Source organism: Nyctibius grandis, chromosome 3 (genome assembly GCF_013368605.1).
Source record: "Nyctibius grandis isolate bNycGra1 chromosome 3, bNycGra1.pri, whole genome shotgun sequence".
Taxonomy (NCBI): domain Eukaryota; kingdom Metazoa; phylum Chordata; class Aves; order Nyctibiiformes; family Nyctibiidae; genus Nyctibius; species Nyctibius grandis.
This window is the reverse complement of record NC_090660.1, coordinates 13,939,702-13,961,658: the sequence shown is the minus strand read 5'-3', so window position 1 is coordinate 13,961,658 and position 21,957 is coordinate 13,939,702. Positions and strand designations below refer to the sequence as shown.

General features: G+C 39.5%; 1 protein-coding gene across 2 annotated transcripts; it reads right to left on the bottom strand.

Annotated features, from left to right (window-relative positions):
• Positions 1-663: 663 nt before the first annotated feature.
• On the bottom strand, positions 664-21,328 carry BLOC1S5 (biogenesis of lysosomal organelles complex 1 subunit 5). Of its 2 annotated transcripts, XM_068396473.1 has the most exons (6): positions 21,167-21,328; positions 18,793-18,875; positions 18,325-18,366; positions 16,474-16,603; positions 12,096-12,154; positions 664-2,761 (listed from the first exon to the last, which is right to left on the bottom strand). In XM_068396473.1, the coding sequence occupies exons 1-6, from the start codon at positions 21,276-21,278 to the stop codon at positions 2,582-2,584; spliced, it is 606 nt and encodes a 201-aa protein (XP_068252574.1). In that variant the 5' UTR covers positions 21,279-21,328; the 3' UTR covers positions 664-2,581. The 2 variants fall into 2 exon arrangements, with proteins under 2 accessions (XP_068252574.1, XP_068252575.1); XM_068396474.1 differs by lacking the exon at positions 18,325-18,366.
• Between the last annotated feature and the right edge of the window lie 629 nt (positions 21,329-21,957).

Genomic DNA, 21,957 nt, shown 5'->3' with positions numbered 1-21,957 from the left:
TTCTATTGACTTTAACAGGGATTAAATAAATTCTCAAGATTTTTAAAACTATGAAATTCAGTCACGTTAATATTGCAAGTAGAACACTTCATGCACAAATTACATAAAAACAACTTTAAAACTATTCATTTTCCTATTTCTCCCAAATGGCAGAGACTACTGAATAACAAGAATTTGAATCTTACGAAGTAAGTCCCAGTGTGGAGCACTACTGTGTCCAGAGAGACCACAGTCCCACCTTGCTAAAAAACTGCTGAAGATAGGAATCTGTGTTATCCATCAGATGTGTTCTGGTTTGAGATAATTAATTAGACACATTGGGTTTGTTTGGGGTTTTTTAAGCATTTGGACAGAAAAAATAGGTTTTCCTGTAAATGCTGGCAAGTTGCCTCAAAGACAGTTAAGCATTTCCAAGCACCCTAAAACCTACAGTGTATCATATATTAAAAAAGTGAAAGTTACTGAATAAAATAATTCAGCAACGGATAGTTTTCAGGTAGTGCCCACAATGAATAAGAGTGGGCCAATAGGCAGATGTAGACCATGAAGAAAAGTGTTTTCAAATGGTCTTCAGCATAAAAATACCTGTATCATTCTAAAAGAGGAACACATTCTTGGGGTTAGTATTTAGAAGCTTTCAAAGAATCAGGTGCACACATCCCAGAAGATTTTGGAAACACCGCTTTATTTTCCAGTGAATATCCAAATTGCAACACTTGTATCATTGCTTAAGAGCCCTCAAATTGATAAAATACTAAAATCTACAGCTCCAGTGCACAGTTAATTAGATATCTGAATCTTAATAAAAATTATCAGTGCAAAAATAAAAATTAATTCAATATGCAGTTAAATGCATTTTGTTATAAAGATATTTGGGCTTTGAGCACATATACATCAAATAATCTGGTAAGAGAGAAGACATTTCCAGTCTGTGCTCAAAACAATCAAAACTATTCCACACCCAACTCTAATGACAAGCAAGACCTAACTTTCTCTTTTTAAATGAAAGTCTGAGCTCAGTTACAACATTCATCATGGGTACATAAGCTGAAAAATATTAAGAGAGGTCACCTTCCATTCAAAAAGGGGTTGTTCTAAAAGAGGATTTCCTATTTTTCATGTGTGGGATACTTTTGAGACATCCAAGTTTTTTCCATCCACAACACAGAATTAACAACATTCCAGAGTGCCCCAGTGTCGGCAAGTCCTCTTTTCAGTCCAGATACACAATGATGATTGATGAAGCTGTTGGGCCTACAGTAGCGGGCAGAGCAGCTTTGGCAGGAATTCAGTGTTATTGAAAGAAATCTCAAATACTTATTCCATCTCCTCTACTAACTTTAATCACACTATCAACATGTTGCCAGGAATGGAGCCTTGACACCAAGCCATAAACTTACACAAGCAACCATTGTTGGCATATTACTGTTGCAATACAGGTAAAGGATAAATTCTGTTTATTTTTACCTGTTTCCATTCTATATTGGACACCAGCTAAATTATGGAAAGATATTTCCTGTACTAACAGTTAGCTTGCAACAAATTTCATTAAGGTACTATGTCTCATTTTGCTTGGTTAATGAACTGATTAACTTCTTCAGTTACACTGCTGTTAACTGCAAGTTTTAAATAAAAGAAAGCAATACAGGAGCTTCACACACCCCGTAAGAGTAACAGTTAGTAAGAAAGCAGATCAGTACTACAGGCATTTTACCACTAATCTGCTCATTTGTTATGCTGATAAAGAAATAAAAATCTTTCCTCAACTGCTTTATAAAATTCTGACAAGCTTATCCTAAGTAAACCAACAGCATGTCAAATACTTAAGGTAAATACTGTACTAGCTACAAAGCTAATACAAAGACTGATATGCTTCTCATGATTACTTTTGAGCTTGTTTTGGCTTTGCTTAGAACAGTAAAGCTTAAAAAGAGGCCTGAGACATTTACAGGGAGAGAAAAGAAATTGTTGTCCAAGCTCACTTAGCCATTTTATGTTAGCAAAACCCATTTAAATCTCAGCTCTACTTCATAATACTGAGCATACAATCCAAAAGTTGGAATTGCAACTGGATTTAAAACTCTGTTGAGATCTTTCATTGCTAAAGCTTCCAAGTAAAGTATTCCGTAAAACAAGTTGGTTTTCCTGAAATCTGTGAACGGGATTTACAGTTTTCCCAGTGAATTCTCAGCTAACTATGGCTGGAACATATTACACCTACTGTTTGAGAAAGGGCTGTGGCTGCACACTGGGATAGTTGGTATTACATTAGTATCTGTATTCCCAAACGATATGATGGGAGAGAATTCCAGTTTGCAACTCCCTGAGCTGATGTAGTCACAAAATGTAATTTCCAGTTCCTCTTTCCAAAAAATGAAGGAATACTGGCATTCTACGTGCCCTAAACAAACAAGCAGAGATAGGCACTTAAGTTGAAAGTATGCAAACCTTTTCTTCCTGTACCAAACCTGTAGAGGAAATTCTCTTTTTCTTATGTGTTTCAGCTTTCCAAAAGCGTCTCAATTTAAGTCAGAGCAACTGAGTATTGGCACAAACACAGCATTATTAAAAAAGAAAGGTCTTAAAAAGAAACATATTTGTCCAGTTCCTTCTCCATCTCAGAATATTGCTCTTTGAGGCGCTCCACAGCTTTTCTGTGCTCTTCGTCCACCTCTGCTCGTTTGTTTTGTTGTTCTTTCATGAATTCTTCCCAGTCGGCTATGCGCTTCTCTTCATGAGCCATCAGCTTGTCCGCCTGAAGCTGAGAGGAGGAAGATGACAAGTTTTAACAATCATTTCCAGATTAAAATAGAGGGTTTAATGAGATCTACATAATGTTAAGAGTATTGGAGAAACTGGGGTTTTACTTCAGTAGAGGAAAGTGAAACTAGCAAGAAAACATATGAAAAGGTGAAACTAAAAAGAAAACATTTATTTTTATAAAGTACAGTCAATCCAAAACTAATGGTAAAATGTCTACTACGATACTATTAAGACGATAGCATTAGCAACAGTAGCTTTTCTGTGCTACAGCCTGGTGAAAAGTAATTAAATAAATAAAACAAAAGACACTTCAAAGTTACTAGTTTGCATAGTTCGCATCTGTTACTTCCTAAAGATCATACTTGCTACATTATTTGCTCCTCTGATTACTGACAATGTTCAAGTACTGTAAGCAGCTGATATAAATCTGTATTATCCCACAAAGATTTTCTTTTAGAATGAACTTTTGATTTTGGGAGCATGGTATTCGGTGCTTTTAGCCCCTTAGTTAGGAAAAAAAGAATCAGTAAATGAGCGCTGCTTTTTATTTTTCTCTCTTTTTTTTTCCCCCTTCATTTTTTGTGTTCACACAGAAAGAAGTTGTCTATTGACACAAACAGACTCAGGGAGTCCACTGTTCTGAAAGTAACCAAAAGAGAAATAATTTAAATAAAATGCATCTAATCTGCGATTAAGTGGTCTTGAAGAACCAAGAATCTGCGTCTAGTCCAGCAAGCACAGGCAGGTCTGTATTATATATGATACAGACAAAAAAAATGCACTGCAAGCCTTACTACAGCTGGTTTACGAGGAAAATACTAGGCCCACTATATTGCATATTTGTGAACATTAGACAAAATAAAATTTTAGAGAGTGATGTATCTCGATTATTTAGATATACATGCACTACTAGAGCTTAAAGGATCCACTTCAACAGTCAAGTCAACGTTTCAGGTTTTATGTCAAATACGTGTAAATAGAATGCTTCTATGTTTCACAACAAATTATGATGGTTAATAAAACATGTATAAATTACATGTCAGCCAACCCTTCAACATATTGCTCCTCTTTTCTTGACATTTGCTACTTTCCCCTTGAAAGCCTCATTTGTTGAAACAAAAGTATTTTTTACATACTTGAATACATTTTTAAAACTAGAAACAAACCACATTTCTATTTTACCACAATGCTTATCTTCAGCATAGTCATCAGATACTAGTTTTGATGAAAAGTCTCTAACACAAAAAGGAAAGAGTGAAATAGAATATAATAACACGGATATTCAATGTTTCTAAACTGGCAGTTCGGGTTGCTGCTTTAGCCAGCTAGCTCTCACGGTGATTAATGTCTTCCTTTATAAATAAGATATTTTTCCCCTTATACTTTCATACTGCTTGGCTTCTGGTAAGTCTGATTCCTTTCACTCTCTTATCTTGAAAAAAAACCCCAAAACCCCATAAGTCTAGCTATCTAGAAAGAGAGATCATACACACATCCAACATGCATGTCCAAATGAGACGTACTTCTGTGGATTGCTTGCAGGAAGTATTAACAGTCTGGCCTCCCTGTATTATAAATGCTGAAGTCACAATAAATCTAGGCAGTCGTTCTTACATTTGCTCAGTCTCTCAGCAAAAGAGAGGATTCATCCTTCTTTTATTTTCTTTTCTTCTCCTTTTTAACATACTAGCTATGATTATTTTTATGTACTTCTGTGTAGGAATAAATACTATGATACAGCTTCAATAGACAGCTGTCATTTTTGTCAACTAAAGGCAATGGGAACCCATTTATGTATTCTTCAACACACTTAAGATCACCCATTGTGGGTTAAATAAACCATTTTTGCCATGCAGCATTTTATATACATTGTAACAACATTATGCCAAGATCCATTTTGTTTGCAACAGATGCAATATCAGCTACGAACAAAACAGACTAGTGTACACTACGAGTTTGATCCGTACACTACTTCATATTCAACAGGTTTTGGAACTGTCAGTGCATCGCAAGCTTACTGACAGGATTACACAGCACCTACCAAAACCACACTTCAGCTGGACCAACCCATGCTCCTCACAACATGAATAGTTTGCAAGGAACATGAAACTCATGTTGCTGCTTGCTATTTTCGTTTTCCACTGCACCATTTCTACCCAAGGATATACAATGATTTACCTGGTAAAACAAATGAAGACATTTATAGAACATGAGATAGCTAAGTTTAGTTTATCAAAAAATCCACGGTCTAACTCCTTTCTTCTCCCAACAAACCTCTTGCCTTCCCCTGCTCATTCAATCTTTAGCTTGCTCTTCAAGAGAAGTGACACTGTGAAATAAAGGGATATTAGCAGCCAGGCTACGCGCATTACCTAATCTACGCCTAAATAAAAATTTAAACAGTTGAGTACTGAGAAGCAATTGCTGTAAGTGCTTATTCTTTAAATATATAAAGGCAAGCAGCATTCTACTGAAATAGTAACTAATTTTATAGAGTAAGATTTATATTGGAAATAAAGTAACTCCATATAATTGGAATTCATACCTTTAACAAAGCAAAAAGTTGCAGATATGAATAAACACTTTAGAAAACAGAAAAATAAAATTAAGATATACTAGAGCAAGCAAGCAAGAATGGCAAGAAACACCAACTAAAAGGCACAAGGGCTTGAATACTGTTTTCACTCTCCCACCCTGGTAACGATTTGGAAAACCCCACTGTAGAAGCTCTGTGCACCCCTTGGGCGCTGCAGCTCACCTTCTCATAAAACAAATTCAAACCCAACCGTTCTCAGCAGCACTTCCAGATCATTAACACTGACGGCTGCTGAGTGGGCATGTTTGTGTGTGCGAGACAGTCATAATCTTGAAACCAATATTCCTATTCCTGCCAGACAAATAGCTGTGTGAACAGCAAAAATAACAAAGTGTGATTCTTAATGGATGCGTGCCTTAGGATACAGATCTTTCAACCAAAGCACATAAGCTTGCAGTGTAAACTACTTCTTATTAGAAGTTAGAAAATCCACGCAGGAGAGACCTATGAATGCTACAGCTGTGGGATAAGCTTCAAGGGGCACTTCAGTCTCGTTAGGCATCACAGAACAATATGAGAGAGAAATACTGACCAAAGACAGGTTCCTCCAACGCCCTCATCCAACTGCAAGACCCAAGCTGCAACCGACACCATCCTTGGCGCTAAGGTACTAAAAGGCTTCCCTCATCCAAGCCTTCTCCACTGTCTCGTAACAGCTGCTACCATGGCAGAACATCACTGAATAGTCTCTTGAGAATCCAGGGTCCCACGCAGGACATGGACACCTAGCGCTCCAGCCAACAAAAGATTCAGTTTCTCAGCACAGAAAGATGACTTTGACACTGTAGCTATACAAGTATCCTTCAGGTTTGCCCTATATTGTGCTTTCTTACCACAATGCTCTCCACTCCTACCACATTCTCTTCATATCCAGTGCTATTAACCTCACTGCTTTATTCAAGTGACCATAACACACAGGAGGAAAAACTCATTAAATCAAAACACTATGCAAGAAAATATTGTGCCCTAACTGTAGTTGTAGCTGTAGCACAGCTAGAAAGCATAGAGGTCCATATAGGTAGATTAAATAATCTCTCTTGTTAAATATGCCATTGGCAGCCATGAAAAATCCTTAAAATACAAAGTTTTTCAAGATGTATAGACATCTTGGCATGGATTTGTTTTGGTTAAGTCAAAAGTCACTCTCAAAAAGCAGTTTCCAAAAGTCAACATAATTATGTATATCTGTAGAGACAATACTGAGTGTATTTTATACTATCAAGTAATAATTTCCAAATTTACAGATTTGCAAAAAGTTTGTTTTCCAGAAAACAATACACATAGAATTTGATAGTGTGCCTGACAAATTAATTTCTAGGGGGCTTTCGCAAAGGTGATGAAAACATCTTCACTTTAACATAACAGAACTTCAGGTTATTTTCCATCAATTTGTTATTTAGGAAGCTTTCCAACGTCATATTACATTGCTCACTCCTTAAAGCCTGACTACTTAAAACTCAAGAAATAACCTCAATCAATTTAAATATCAATACAAATTGGTGCTGCTACCTTAAGCGTCAGGATCCTTAGTTATGAAGCAGTAATTCATTGCACATTTAAACTCATGCTGAGTAGAAAAGAGCATGCGAATATCATTTAAGAGGAGCAATCTTTGAAATACATACCTTCTCTGGCTAAATATGAACTAAAAATTGAAACAAAAAGTTAAGGCTCTAGGTATCTCTCCCAGCTTGCTGACACAAATATGACAACAGTAAGAAGAATGATCAATCTCTAGAGATCTGTATCACCTCAGTGATGCAGATATACACAAAACTCCAATAATTCTTTTAGAAGTTAAAAACAAGCTATCATGAATATAATTGTTAATAATTTACACTCCAGATTTCGCACGTTCTCAGAAATTTTGCATTCAGGAAAGGTTTAACAGCATTCTGAGCAACCTCAAACATGTTACCATGTGTCAGTGGTTTAGGTTTTTTTTTTAAAAAAAATCATTCCTAATAGATAAAATATATTCTGGAGAATATATTTTGGTGAATATATTTTGAATGAATTTTGGTCCTCCAAAATTGTTACCTTTACATACAAGGTAAAAAAGCCAGCCATATGTGGAGTAGGCCATGTTTTGAGATGTTAAAGATATATGATAAATATCTTTTACTAAAGAAAATCTAATTCACATATCCCAACTCACAAGACAGTCTTGGTATTACAGAGCTACAGAATATTCTGGGATCAATCTCTACAGTTACCCTAACCTGATGTATTCCCAGGGCAAGTGAAAAGACAGAACTTAGAACCTTTCGCTTACGGCATCTACCCTGATGGTGAAGACCTACTTCCAGTTCCTTATACATTGAATAATTAAGTTCTAGATAACTGATGCCAATAACTATCCTGAACATTAAAACAGTTTATTATTCTTACATGCTTTTTTAGCCAGTTGTTTCAAAGGAACAGACACCATTTATCTGCTTGGTTATTGTGTAGACTGAAAAGAGTAACACTGTCATTTCTATATATACATACATATATTTATAAATCTGAATTCATCCAGTCAATGACTCATGTCAAATATATTAACTTCCAAGTCAAACAATAATTCAAAGACCTTCAGTAGCTGGGCCCCTGCAGGTGACAGATGACATATTAAGAGACTAAGAACTCGAAATTGCCTTTGCATACTGATGCTCAGTTAGAAAGCACTTCTGTCTTATCACAGAACACAAATGTATAATAAATACATATTCATATTTCAGGAAGGTAGAAGAATGGGTTTTCCTGAAGTCCAGAAAGCACTTGTAATAGTAATAAATAACTTCTGATCTGTTAAAATTCATATTTTTTACTGTCATAAAGAAGGAAATAATGCCTGCATGTTTGAAAATGCAGGTACAGTTGCATGAGAAAGTAATCCCTTTTTCTCCTTTAAAAGAAAAAGTATTTGGAAGAACAGTAATTCAGTGTTAATTTTTATTACTTTTAAACTTGTAACTTTGCAAGACCAACTCAACTATGTAAAAGATAAATTGTAATAAATTCTGACCCATGCACAGTCAGCAAAACACTTAAAATGAAATAAAGATTTACAGAACTCCTAAATTGCTGAAAATTTCTAATTACAAATTTTGGATTGCTAGTAATGATTCCAAACCCAGAAACAGACACCTTGATTTTTATGTTTCATTCTTGTTTCCAGGGCTGCCAACTGGAGAAACTAAAACTTGTAAACTAACAAAATACCACAAAGAACAGCACATACAAACACGAAAATCAGTGTACTTTCATAGAACAGCTTTTCAGAGTATAGCGTAATTTTAATTCCTACCCTTTGTCATTTAAAATGGCTTCTAAAGCAAACAAAAATCTCTAAAATAACTATAGTCTAAACTGCCCCTTAAGTCAGACTTAATTATAAATTAGAAAACAGCACCTAGCAACCCCAGCATAGCCATCGCAGAAAACAAAGTCCCACTTTCAGTGGAAGTTCCTCTTCCAGTCAAGAAGTTTTGATGAAATTGCTTTGGTATTTAATTGTATAAATATACCAGTGCATGATAACAAGAGATGCCAATATTATGATATCACGTTCAGGCTTCAGAACAACACATTTTGTTCTTAGGTAAAACCTCATGACCTTTGAACATGTGAAAATTGCCGTATGAACTAAAGCATGCAGACAGATGTACCTGAGCCAAGAGGAAGCCTTAGGTAATTCACGATACCGTCTGGTACCGGTACCATATTTAGCCGGGAACCAAAAAAAGAGACTCTCAATCATTAGCTATAAATTGTAATGTTTTAAGCATTAGACAATCCAACTTCTCCCACCATGCTGTAGACTTCTATTTGAACCAAAAGATCGTTTAACTGTCAGCAACAGTATGTTATGCTTCAGGCTTTTACTCTCTGTGTTACTGACTGGCACTTACTATCATCTACCCCACCTGAAAAGATCTACAAGGCAGTACAAATGGTATTTCTCCATGGCTGTTAATTTGGCAAAATTCGGATAATTTGTTTGTTTGTTTGTTTAATCAGAGAACTATCTCACCCCCAAACACTCTTAGAACTCCAGCTCTATCCTCCTCTAAAGGTTCCAGCTCCAGACCACACTGATACAGCTTTGTCCTGTTTTTGATTGCTGGTTATCCACTCTTTCAGCAATTCCTTTTCTCCAAACAGTATTTCAGCTGTTCTGCTAGATGTTCCTCGACTCACCCAGCAGAACATAAGCCATAGCAAGCTGTTAAACTTCACTTTTCACATGTAACTTGAATACTTGTCCTCAATTTCTGTCTTTCAGTATAACTTTATAAATACAAGGGTTTGGGAAACTCATACTAAGCTTAGAATCTGTTCTACATTTGTAACAGTGCCTACTACTTTCATGAGTAATTTTTCATTAAGATATTTAGACATGACTAAATTTGGAAGATTTTCAGTTTTCACATTCATATAAAAATTTGAAAATAGCTTTGAGTTAAAGTTTCATAATTTGGTTTAGATATAAACTAAAGTTTGAGTAAATTACAAACATAGTTGCTGCCTTATTAATTCCTGTTCTGGGAATTCCTTTTGGTGTGTTAGCAAATTTACATATTTTGGCAGTGATGTCTCATATTTCTTTTATATCAACACCTAAGTTCAGACATTAGTTATTCGGAAAAAATCTAATCTGATTATGAAACCATTTTTTCACTCAATAGTGCATACTGCTTGACCTTGAAAGATAGTGAAGCCTTCTTGTACACAGTACTGTCTCACATGAGTTGGTTGTATTTATTTCTATCCTTGTCTTACTGTCACTGGTTATGCAGAAAACTAACATTTGTAAAAACATCAAATTTTTCAGTAAACTTTGCTTTTAGTATTACTTGGGCTATTTTTGCTGAAATTAAAAGAGACAAAAAAACCCCCAGAAACACATAAAAAAAAAAACAAACCAAAAAGCCTGCTGTTTGAGGGAGACACAGGCTTTGAGAAATGTTACCATACTAGTTCATGCTACAAGCAATTAAGAGGTAAGACCATTAATGGGAAGTGTTAGGTAGCTTCCACTATAAGCCTGTACTCTTCTACATAAAAATATTTACAATAAAGAAAAAAATAAGAATATAATACACAAAAACAGGTTTACAAAATTTCTTGAAGTCTTCTCTAGTTTCTCCCACAAGCTTAAAGTAATCCACAACTTGAACTACTAACTACGTATTACTGATCTGGGTGGGAAGACTACACAACGAGACAGGGAATTCCATGAATGCCTCTTTCAATGACACTCCTGTAATCACAAATTACTTCATACCCTAAGCGAGAATGTGGTAAGGACAACATCATTTCCCTTTTGTTACTTGGCTGATATCAGTAGCTGAAAGGAACTGCAAAAAAAGATAATTAGTAAAGCAAATAATCTTAAAATTCATTCTATTCAGCAGAAATTGAATTAATTTCACTGAGGGCTTCTAACACTAATCACTTGACACTAGATCTTAGCAAAACCCCATTATTTTTCAGAACACACGATTTCAGAAAGAAAAGTAAGGAAAAGGAATTTCTCCTCAAGCAGCTGAACTACAGTGACACCTTTTACCTGTAATTTTAAAAAGTTACCTACCTGTTGTTACTCACATTTGGAAAGTTTCAAGCCGAAGTCTTATTATACAAGCTTAAAAAAGCACTACAAACCCTGAATAGCTATTAGTATTGCTTCACTGCACATAAAAAAAATTGAGTGGAAATACACAACTAATATTTTAAAAAAGAATAGTGAACATTCTTATGAAGTGATTGTTCATTTTGTAAGTTATACATTTTTTTATTAAAGTTTTACTTCAAACAAACAGTAGCAGAACTATACGAATTTCCTATTTAACTTCTCTACCAATATCTACACTAGTGTTAGACACAAGCAAACATTGTCAGGGTTCAGCAGCGTGCTATTCGCACAGTACCAGTATTCAACTGCAACTGGACTGCCCATCTTCATCGATTACAAAAAGGAAAGAAAAACACGACTACCAGCTTACACAAATCAATGTGCAGCCTGTTCTGCGTGATGGCCACAGAAGTGTCTTCAGTTTTTCTGAACTGAATTATTATAAATAACGTTTTGCAAGTAAAAAGATAACACAGGAGCACAATCATGAAGGAGTAATGGGAAAACATGAAACTAATTTCTTGTATAATTTTCCAGATTTTAGATTCAGAGCACATGTATTTCAAATGAGCAAAGTGTAGCCAACTGAAAAGATTCCAATGATTCGCATGTTCCTATAATATAGCCCTTCATTAAATAACCTATCCACAAGTGAAAAACACACTTCCTTTTCAACAAGCAATATATATAATATGGTCAATGTTCTCAGCTAACTAGGAAAGATTTACATTTCCATTCTGGTAGGTTAGTAGGTATTTTTTGTTCCACAGAAAATAATTTTTTTTTTATATTTAAGCTTTCCCTGTATGTGACAAATATTATAGTCTCAGCCAGGAAGGAAAATAAAGCAAAAGGAAATAAAAAAAACCCGCCAGTTTCCATACATCAGGAGATTGTAGGAAGAGCTAGCGATCCATTAACTTTGCAGTCCTAGAACATATATGCTGCTGCAGTTTGCATTTTACAAGTGCAGAAATCACCACAAAAAAAGTTTTACTGCAAGTATACAAAGTATAGAAAGATGTGTGCTATACTGAAGGCATGTAGACTTGCTGTAGAAGCACAAGACTCTTACTGAGGTCACATTATAAAAATCTATCCATCCATCCTTACCTTCCTCTCTTCATGCTCCCTCTCTTGGAGTCTATGGATCATATCGTTGGCAGTTTGCACTGAAATAACAAATGGCAGTAGATCAGTCTGTTGTTCTAAATCAAGGAGAAACTCGCCTGAAAGGGATTTAAAAGACATGAGGCTGTTGCAAGTCAAAGATTATATTCCACTGTGTCACTTAACTCTGCACGAAAAAGATTTGTCAGTACTTGCAGAAGATGCTTTACATTGATAACCGAATGTAGGCAGATCACCGACTTCAAGCCTTGTGTGCTCTAGAAGCCAAAAAGAGAAAAGCAGGTAGGTCCTCTTGTGCCCATATTCCTTAGTGTCACTGACGAGCTAGTGTGCACTACTCAGCACCCCAAAAGACATCAAAAAAACTCTCAAGTCAGTAAGTAGAAACAGGTGACCAAGCTCTAAGTTTTAGTTGTTTGTTTTTTTTTTTTTCTATTTTTCCCCCCATCAAATGTAAAAAGTGATTTAGTATAAACAATCTACATGGAGAATATCTTTATGCTGGAGCCAGCCTCTTCTCTCATGAGACTAAGCCTCGAAAAACTTGTCAATGGAAACACAAACTGTATTCCTACGCAGGTTTTTTTCCTAACTTATTTAACAATTAATGCAGAATTAAATATACTGATTTCCCCAAAGCAGTCATTTCTCCCACTAGCACATCCTAGTATCAAGAAATACCTTACTTATTTATCATCACCTTCTTAAAGCTGGTGACTTCTCACACCAGGAGGCAGGATCCTGCCCCCCTGAGGGTTTTCAGTTACAGAACAGGTTCACTGCCCTCAAAGCTGATGAGGAGCTGGGAGCACCATGAATTGGAGCATCTGGTGGTGACTGAGCCTGAGCCACTCAGGACCATTAGAAGACAGTGGCAAGTGACAGTTGTAGCAGACTCCCTACGGCAGGTGATGGAGGCTCCTCACCTGTCTGTATGTTTTGTCATCTAGGGAGGTTTGCCGCTTGCCAGGAACTCATGTTCAGGATGTCATAGGGAAGCTACTGAGGCTCAGACTATTACCCCTGGTGCTCTTCCATGTAGACACCAGCAGTACCGCAGGGGTGACCTAAGAAATATGAGGAATGACTACAGGGATCTGGAGACAGTGGTCAAAGGCACTGGGGTTCAGGTAATGTTCTCCTCAGCCTTCCTGGTGAGGGGAACTTGATGGATTTTTGGGATTAACAGCTAGTTGCACGGTTGGTATTGGCAGCAAGGTTTTGGTTTCTATAACCATGAGACCCATTTTGAGCATCAACACTGCTTGCATGAGATGGGATCCACCTGACTAAACAGGGCAAAAGTACCTTTGCCAACACGCTGGCCAACCTGGTAGGGACAGCTTTAAACTAGAAATGACAGGTGAGGGAGTGATTCCTCAAAAAAAGAAAGTAAGGAAGCTGGGTACAGGGTAGGCAAATCAAGGGTCTGGGATGATGGTAACAGAAGGAACATAGCAACCTTTTCAAGGACCACCACCTGCAAGCTCAAGAAAGGTCCTTCCCATCAAGTAGAAAATCAAGCAAAGGCAGTGGGAGGCCTGTATGGATGAGCAAGGAGCTCCTAACTGAACTCAGACTTAAAAAGGAAGTGTATAGGAGGTGGAAGCAGGAGCAGGTGACCCAGGAGGAGTATAGAGTTGCTGTCTGATAGTGCAGAGACAGTTAGAAAAGTCAAGGCTGATCTGGAGTTGAATCTGGTGAGGGATGCGAAGAACAACAAAGGATTCTACAAGTTTGTAAACAACAAAAGAAAAATGAGAGAAAATGTAGGCCCTCTGCTGAAAGGGGCAGGGGAGCTGGTGACAAAGAACATGGAAAAGGCCAAGGTACTCAATGCCTTCTTTGCCTTAGTCTTTACTATAAAGACCAGCCTTCAGGAATCCCAGGCCCCCGAGACCAGAGGGAAAGTCTGGAGCAAAGATGACTTACCCTCGGTGGAGGAGGACCAGGTTAGAGAGCACTTAAACAAACTGGAAATACGTCCACATGGCCTGACAGGTTGTGTCCACGAGTGCTGAAGCAGCTGGCTGGTGTCACCGCGAGGCCACTCTCTCTCTTTGAAAGGTCATTGCGACCGGGAAAGGTTCCTGAAGACTGGACTCCTATCTTCAAGAAGGGCAAGAAGGAAGATCCGGAGAACTACCGGCCTGTCAGCCCACCTTAATCCTGGGAAAGGTGGTGGAAAAAATCCTCCTGGAGGCATTTCCAAACACATGAAGAAGAAGGTGATCGGGAGGAGTCAGCATGAATTTATGAATGGGAAATCATCCTTAACTAACCTGATAGTCTTTTACAATGCAGCAACTAGCTTGGTAGATGAGGGGAAAGCGGGCAATGTTGTTTACCTCAGCTTCAGTAAGGCTTTTGATGCTGTCTCCCATAACATCCTCATAGACAAGCTAACAAAGTATGGGTTAGGTAAGTGGACAGGGAGGTGGACTGAAAACTGGTTGAACAGACAAGTGTAGAGTCTGTGATCAACAGCAGAAAGTTGGAGGCAAGTCACTAGTGGTTTACCCCAGGGGTCAGCCCTGAGGCCAATACTGTTTAACATCTTCATCAGTGATCCAGATGCTGGAGCAGTGCACCCTCAGCAAGTTTGCAGAGGATACAAAACCAGGAGGAGTAGCTGACATTATATGGTTGTGCTGCCATTCGGGGGGACCTTGAGCAATTGGAGAATTGGGCTGAGAGGAATCTTATGAAATTCAACACAGGGAAATGACAAGTCCTGCATCTGGCAAGGAATAATCCCAGGCAGCAATACACACTGAGGACAAACAACACAGCCTTGCAGACAAAAAAAAGGCAGCCAAGCATCCTGGGCTGCATTAGGAAAAGCATTGCCAACAGGTCAAAAGAGGTGATCCCTCCTCTCTGCTCAGTGCTGGTGAGGCCGTAGCTGTGGTAGTGTGTCCACTTCTGGGCTCCCCAGTAAGTGAAAGAGATGGACTTACTGGAACAAGTCCAGCACATGGCCACAAAGACGATTAGGGTCTGGAGTATCTTTCATATGAGGAGAGGCTGAGAGAGCTCAGCCTGGAGAAAAAAAGGCCCAGGAGGGATCTCATCAATGTGAATAAATATCTGATTGAAGGGAATGAAGATGAGCGAGCCATACTTTTCTCTATAGTGGTCACTGCCAGGACAAGAGGCAATGGGCACAAACTGAAACACACAAGATTCCATCTGAACCCAAGAAAACGCTTTTTTCTAGTGAGAGTTGTCAAACACTGGCATAGGTTGCCCAGAGAGGTTGTAGAGTCTCCATCTGCAGAGATATCCAAAACCCAAATGGACACAGCCCTGGGCAACTGGGTCTAGCTGCCCCTGCTTGCACAGTGAGGTTGGACAAAACGATCTCCAGAGGTCCTTTTCCACCTAGGCCATTCTGTGATTCTACTAATAATGTATTGCACAGCTGACTGTTAGAAAGTAGGGAGTAATATCCTCCCCTCCATTCAGAAGGTGTTAGAATATGTGTGTTATTTGCATGACTAAATTTTAAGTTTCAAATATTTTCCTGCCATTGTTTTATGCATATAGCATCACGTACCATTTGTTATTCTGCCAGATGCCTTATAAATAAGTTATATGAAGTTAAATACTTATACAACATGCTATACATAAAATATAACAAAACTCCCACTGGCATGTTTCAATTTCATAAATTTGGCAGCTAAAGCTATATAGCCACACTCCCTTGAGATATCTTTTTGAGAAGCTATCCTCCTGAATGAGTAAGAAAAAAGATACTGAAAAATTAGTACAATAAATGTTAAACTTTCTTTTAAAATCTGAGCGATAAAAAATGTATTAGATGGTTATAACGACAAAACTAGGATTAGCATGCAACAATTATTATTACCACCCTATTTTTGACTAAAGATAATAATAATAGAACATTTCATAGCTATACAGCAGCAAGTTTTGTTTTAGATCATGGGGCGGGGGCAATATTATGCTCTCCCATGGGGAAATTAAGAAACTTGAAGGTCACACCACAGCATGCTTGCAACAAGCCAGAAAAACGAAGTTTTGTCCATGGCTTTAGCCAACATGGAGTACTACCCTGTTTCTACGTGAGCAGCAAAAGATTGAGCTGAAATAGCTTCTACTTAAATCAACAGAACGCTTTAATGTAACCTTAGCAAAAGCTGTTGTCTGGACCAATAAATATAAAAAAAGTCCCCATCGTTTCCCTTTTCACATTTCACAGAAATGAGAACAAAGCACATAAATGGCAGAAAATTTATCCAAGGATGGTAGTTTTTCTACAAATCATATTTTGAATCCAAACTATTTAAATTATTCCTCAAAATGATGCAACAAGGGAAATAAGAAGCAACGTGCTTACATCTCTTGAATGCTTCATTCAAACTGTCATGCATTGCCTCCTCACACTTAGGAAGAATGTGTTCATTTGTTTCAAAGATCGTGTTCTTTAGGTTTTCAAGTACTCGTAGTTCTCGGAGACCACGTTTTTCCTGCCAGAAGAATTGAAAGAAAATAAGTGGCTAACAAGGAATTCTACTTTCCAAAATAAGATGGTTCCCCAGTTGATAAACTAATAGCTTTATCTCACCGATTATACCATTATTAAAGTGTTACTCTACTTATTCAGCACAACTGATAAAATTAGTTTTGTGGAAAAAAAAAAAAGAGAGTAATGCTCCATTCTTCACACAAGAATACAGGAATACTTCGAACGACACTTCTGGTCCTTGTGAGAAAAGTTAGTATTTACTAGTGAAAACATTGTGTGGAAAACTATGTTGTTTTGTATTGATAATTTACAGCATAACAAAAACAACATAGAGAAACAGAGCTTGAAAGCACTGCATTTTTTTATAACTCAGCTGTTACAGAGAAATAACATAGCAGTGATTTTACTTACTTGATGTTTGACCTTCTAGATTTGGCATGGTATGGGGTTAAAGCAATGCAAGTAAAATTGTTTTTACTGACGTAAAGCAATGAAGTCAAGACTGAAAAATAACATAACACAGCTGACTAAAGAGGCAGCCCTTCTTCTGGCTCACTGCTCATCATGATTAATTATAAGAACAACAAGCTCTTGCTTTATTGCTTACATTTAAAAAAAAAAATCTATTTTTCCAAAGCCACAGCACTCCTCCCACTCTGCATTTCACCTGCACTTTCCTTTAGACAATGAAAAGGATTCTGAAACCTGGTCCAGGCTGCTGCCTGCCCCCTTCCCCCTCCTCTTCAGAGTTATGAGTAGAGTTGCATACAAGCATTCCTGCATTGAAAGCTGCTAATCATAAAGCAACTCTAGATAATAAAAAAATACTGCACCACACGAAATGGGCAATTGCATCACTATACCCATTTTAAAATTTCAGAAATAGAAGCACAGACAAGTAAAGTCACTTAAATAAACAGGTTCCAGACTTCCTGAATGCAAATCTACATTCTTTACACACTAGATGCTTGTCATTGAAACAAGCAGCTCATGTCCTGCTACAACCAGAAAGTATCCGATATCTCAAAGTTAGAAACAAGTGTAATTTTTTGAAGAAATTCTAAGTTGCAAAAATGTAAATAATCCTCTGCTTTGCTATTTTCCCCTTAAAAGTATAAACCAGAAATCACATTTCAAGAAAAGATCTAAGAATATACGAAATTTGTCCAAGAAACAGAACAAGGCTTCAGGTACAATGAGAGAAATATAGGAATTATAAAGATATGAGTTAGTGTTTTGTAATTGAGTTTAAAATTTTCCTTCCTATGAAAAGCCACGTAAAACTACTGTATCCTATAACTTATTTAGGGAACACAAAGAAAAGAAAACATTCCTTAGGACTCTCAAGCCCATACGATACACATCTCATGAGAGTTTAGTTCACATACTTATTCTGCTAAACCAAGCAGAATGGGGGGAAAGACATTTTAATGTCATTTTTTTAAAATCATCTCTGCACATTAGAAATTTGAGGTGTAACTACATTTTCAAGACCAATTTAAAGATTTTTAAATCCCACATTCTTTAAGAATTAAAAGCTAGTCAGAAATAGCCTTTTGTTGACACAAGATTACACTTTTCTAAACTTCTGCTGCCATCTTGTGGAAACTGTTTTATACTTTCCAAGCAAAGTTGTGTGTACTTTTACACCTTCAATCAGTACTTCAGCATTATTTCCAGCCAATCAGATAACATTCATTCCATTTTTAATGATTTTCTTACTTTGTATAAAGTGTTGCTCTTCTCTTCCAGAAATATTACTTTCTTTCATGGAGCAAAAAATAAAGAAAAATTAAATTACAACCATGCTGAATCCAGCTGAGGCACAAAGCAGTTTCTTAACCAGATGTAAACCTATACCAGCCAACAATAGTTTCCTTGAACCAACCAGACTTCTCTATGATGTAGTCCTAAAAACCTTTGCCTACATCAATATTCCTGCCAGTCTTTTGCAGGAAAAATATTTATGCCCCTTTCAAAACGTTTTAAATAAAAAGATCTAAATTACTGCATTGCTTACTAAAGATGTAGACATATACTATAGATCTGTTAGTTGTTTTGGACAAGAAATACATGTCAAGTGTTTCTGAAGAAAATCACAACCATATTATAATCTCTAAAAAGATGTTAAAACTGTTTAAAGTCTCAGACTCTGAAGGTTACAGCACCCAGTAATATACAAATACTTACTTCAAATTCTTTAACAAAGTAACGTATTTCTCCCTGAATTACCGGTCTGTGGTCCAGTAGTCTTGAATAGATTTCTCCAACATCTAGAAGATTAATGAAAGTCAGATTTCTAGTTTTTCTCTCACACTCCATACTAGGCTACACAAACAAGGCAGCACACCATACCTCGATGCAAGAGGCACGACTGCTCACCAAAGACATACAAAATCAAAAAAGCACCAGAATAATATTTACTGGCTATCCTATCTATTCAGCAAACTGCCAACTTAGATAAAACGCAATGAGTCAATATTCCAGGAGCCAGACACCTTTCTGTGAGGGTGAACATTCTCCTCTGCCTCTCAGCACCCTCTGTTTCAATCCTGCTCCTCCTCAGTACAGCTTCCATATCTGACTGTAAACGGTGGAAAAAAATTGACGCAGGGCAGAACCAAAGGCTGCAGCTCAACAGAGGTTCGCAGCTTAAGATGTGAGAGTTTTCTGCAGCAAGACTACAAAGGAAAACTCCTAGCATTTTCTTGTATTCCAGGGCCAAAGACTTGAAATCTACTCTTGAAGAAGAGTATTTGCAATATAAATATGTATGAGAAATAGGTTTGGCTGTCATGCAGGAAAAAAAAAGCCCACTAAATTTAAAAGCACTCTGAGAGCATAGCAAATAAAGACTATTTCAAGAAACATACAGTGTAGTTCCAACAGGCACTTTAAACCCATACTGAACTGGCACTGCCATCTAAAGGAAGAGCCCTACTTTTTCTCCTGCCCCCAGCTATTTGAGCTACCTTGCAGCTCTCCCTCTCTACTGTATCCACATGTATTTCTTAAACAACCTGAATCCCACCCCATCCAAAAATAAGTGCAGAATGGTTATTTCAAATCTGGGGAATGATATGATTGCGGTAAATAAAGCATAGACTAAAACTCTTCCAAGTTCAAACACTTCTATGTACAGATTAACTAGGACAAAACATGGGTGTCTTACAAAAGTAGGAGCTGATGACACAAAACCAGGAGGAGTGGCTGATACACCAGAAGGCAGTGCTGCCATTCAGCAAGACCTGGACAGGCTAGAGAGCTGGGTGGAGAGGAACCTCATGAAGTTCAACAACGGCAAGTGAAGGGTCCTGCACCTAGGGAGAAATAACCCCATGCACCAGTACAGGCTGGGGGTTGACGTGCTGGAAAGCAGCTCTGCAGAGGACCTGGGAGTCCTGGTGGACAACAAGCTCACCATGACCCAACGATGTGCCCTTGTGGCCAAGGCCAATGGTATCCTGGAGTGCATTAGGAAGCGTGTGGCCAGCAGGTTGAGGGAGGTTATCCTCCCCCTCTGCACTGCCCTAGTGAGGCCACACCTGGAGTTCTGTGTCCAGTTCTGGGCCCCCCAGTTCAAGAAAGATAAGGAACTACTGGAGAGAATCCAGTGGAGAGCTACAGAGATGATCAGAGGACTGGAGCATCTCTCCTGTGAGGAGAGGCTGAGGGAGCTGGGCCTGTTTAGCCTGGAGAAAAAAAGACTGAGGGGGGATCTCATTGATGCTTACAAATACCTTAAGGGCAGGTGTCAAGAGGATGGGGCCAGACTCTTCTCAGTGGTGCCCAGTGACAGGACAAGGGGCAACGGGCACAAACTTAAACATGGGAAGTTCCATCTGAATATGAGGAAAAACTTCTTTACTTTGAGGGTGACAGAGCACTGGAACAGGCTGCCCAGGGAGGTTGTGGAGTCTCCTTCTCTGGAGATATTCAAAACCCGCCTGGACGTGACTCTGTGCAACCTGCTCTAGGGGGACCTGCTTTGGCATGGGGGTGGACTAGATGATCTCCAGGAGCCCCTTCCAACCCCAACCATTCCGTGATTTTGTGAGCTTCCCAGGAAACTTAATGCCAGTTGCAAGGACTCCATGGAAGATCCAGCTTCCCAAAATAAAGCCACGCAGCTACCTGAGTTTCAACCTCCCAAGAGATGAAAGCTGGTTACGCCTCCCAGATGCCCGACTTCAAGCCTCAGAACCTTTCAAGGCCAGGCTGGATGGGGCTTTGAGCAACCTGGTCTAATGGAAAGTGTCCCTGCCTGTGGCAGGGGGGTTGGAACTAGATGGTCTTTAAGGCCCCTTCCGACCCAAACCGTTCTGTGATTCAACGGACACCTCACGGAGCCGCAGAGAGCTGGGGGGCGGCTGAGGAGACGGCTCAGGCGCGTCTCCGCAGTCACACTCCGCCCCGCGCAAGGGACGCGCTTCCCCCCGGCCCGGCAGCGCCCCGCAGCCCCGCAAGGGCCCAGACGCGTGTCCCCCCCGCCCCGCCCCGCTCCTCCCGCCAGCGCCGTACACAGCGGGCTCGGCCACCGCAGCGCGCCGGTCCCGCTCCTTACCCTTTATGATGGGCTGAATCAGGGACCCGGCCGCCAGCGCCTCCCGCTTCTTGTCGCTGGGCAGCGGGGCCGCCCCGCTCCGGCTGGGGGACGCGGGGCCAGCCCCGCTCATGGCGCTCGGCGCCCCGCTCCGGCGGCGGCCCACGGGCAGCCCGGCCCGGCCCTTCCCCGCCCGCTGAACTTCCGCCTCGCCCCGGTGCCTCGGTGTGAGGTCATCGCCGCGCGCCGGCCGCCTTTGCTGCGGTAACGGCAGCGGGCGGGCGGGCCGGACGTGGCCAGGCCTCCTGCCGCCCCCGGGGCACCGCCGGTACCGGCCTCCTCCGGCGGCGCCCGCTGATCCCCCTCTGCTGCGCTGAGGAGAACGGTTTTTACACGGGAGGCAGCTGCCGCCGCCGCAGGGGCCCTGTGCGGCCCCGCCCGGCACCGGCTGCCCCCTCCTGGCACACGCACCGGGACGTCGTCCGTGCAGAGCCCAGTGCGGGGCTTCCTCAGGCCCCAGCGCCGGGCATTTCTGAAAAAAACCAAACCGCACAAACCAAACCAACCACACAAAAAAACCCACCGAAAAAACAGGGCTTGTTGGTTGGTTGGTTGGTTTTTAGTTTAGGAGAAGAGACACGCACTCAGATACATCAGTTTGCTTCTGGATGTAGCGAACACCAATAGCAAACGGTTGGACTCGTGGTCTACAAAAATTAAGAGCAGCAGTCTATTTCATAACTAATTAAAAAAAAAAGCAAGAAAGACTTAAAACCCCTATACATTTATTTTAAAACCATTTGAGAGTGTCA

Excerpts from the sequence above, each read along its gene's own strand:
- BLOC1S5 (XM_068396473.1), bottom strand. The coding sequence starts at position 21,278 with ATGAGCGGGGCTGGCCCCGCGTCCCCCAGCCGGAGCGGGGCGGCCCCG. Across the intron at positions 18,876-21,166 it reads GATTCAGCCCATCATAAAGG|ATGTTGGAGAAATCTATTCA; the intron begins GTAAGGAGCGGG and ends TTAATCTTCTAG. Across the intron at positions 12,155-16,473 it reads GAATGAAGCATTCAAGAGAT|TGCAAACTGCCAACGATATG; the intron begins GTAAGCACGTTG and ends TTGTTATTTCAG.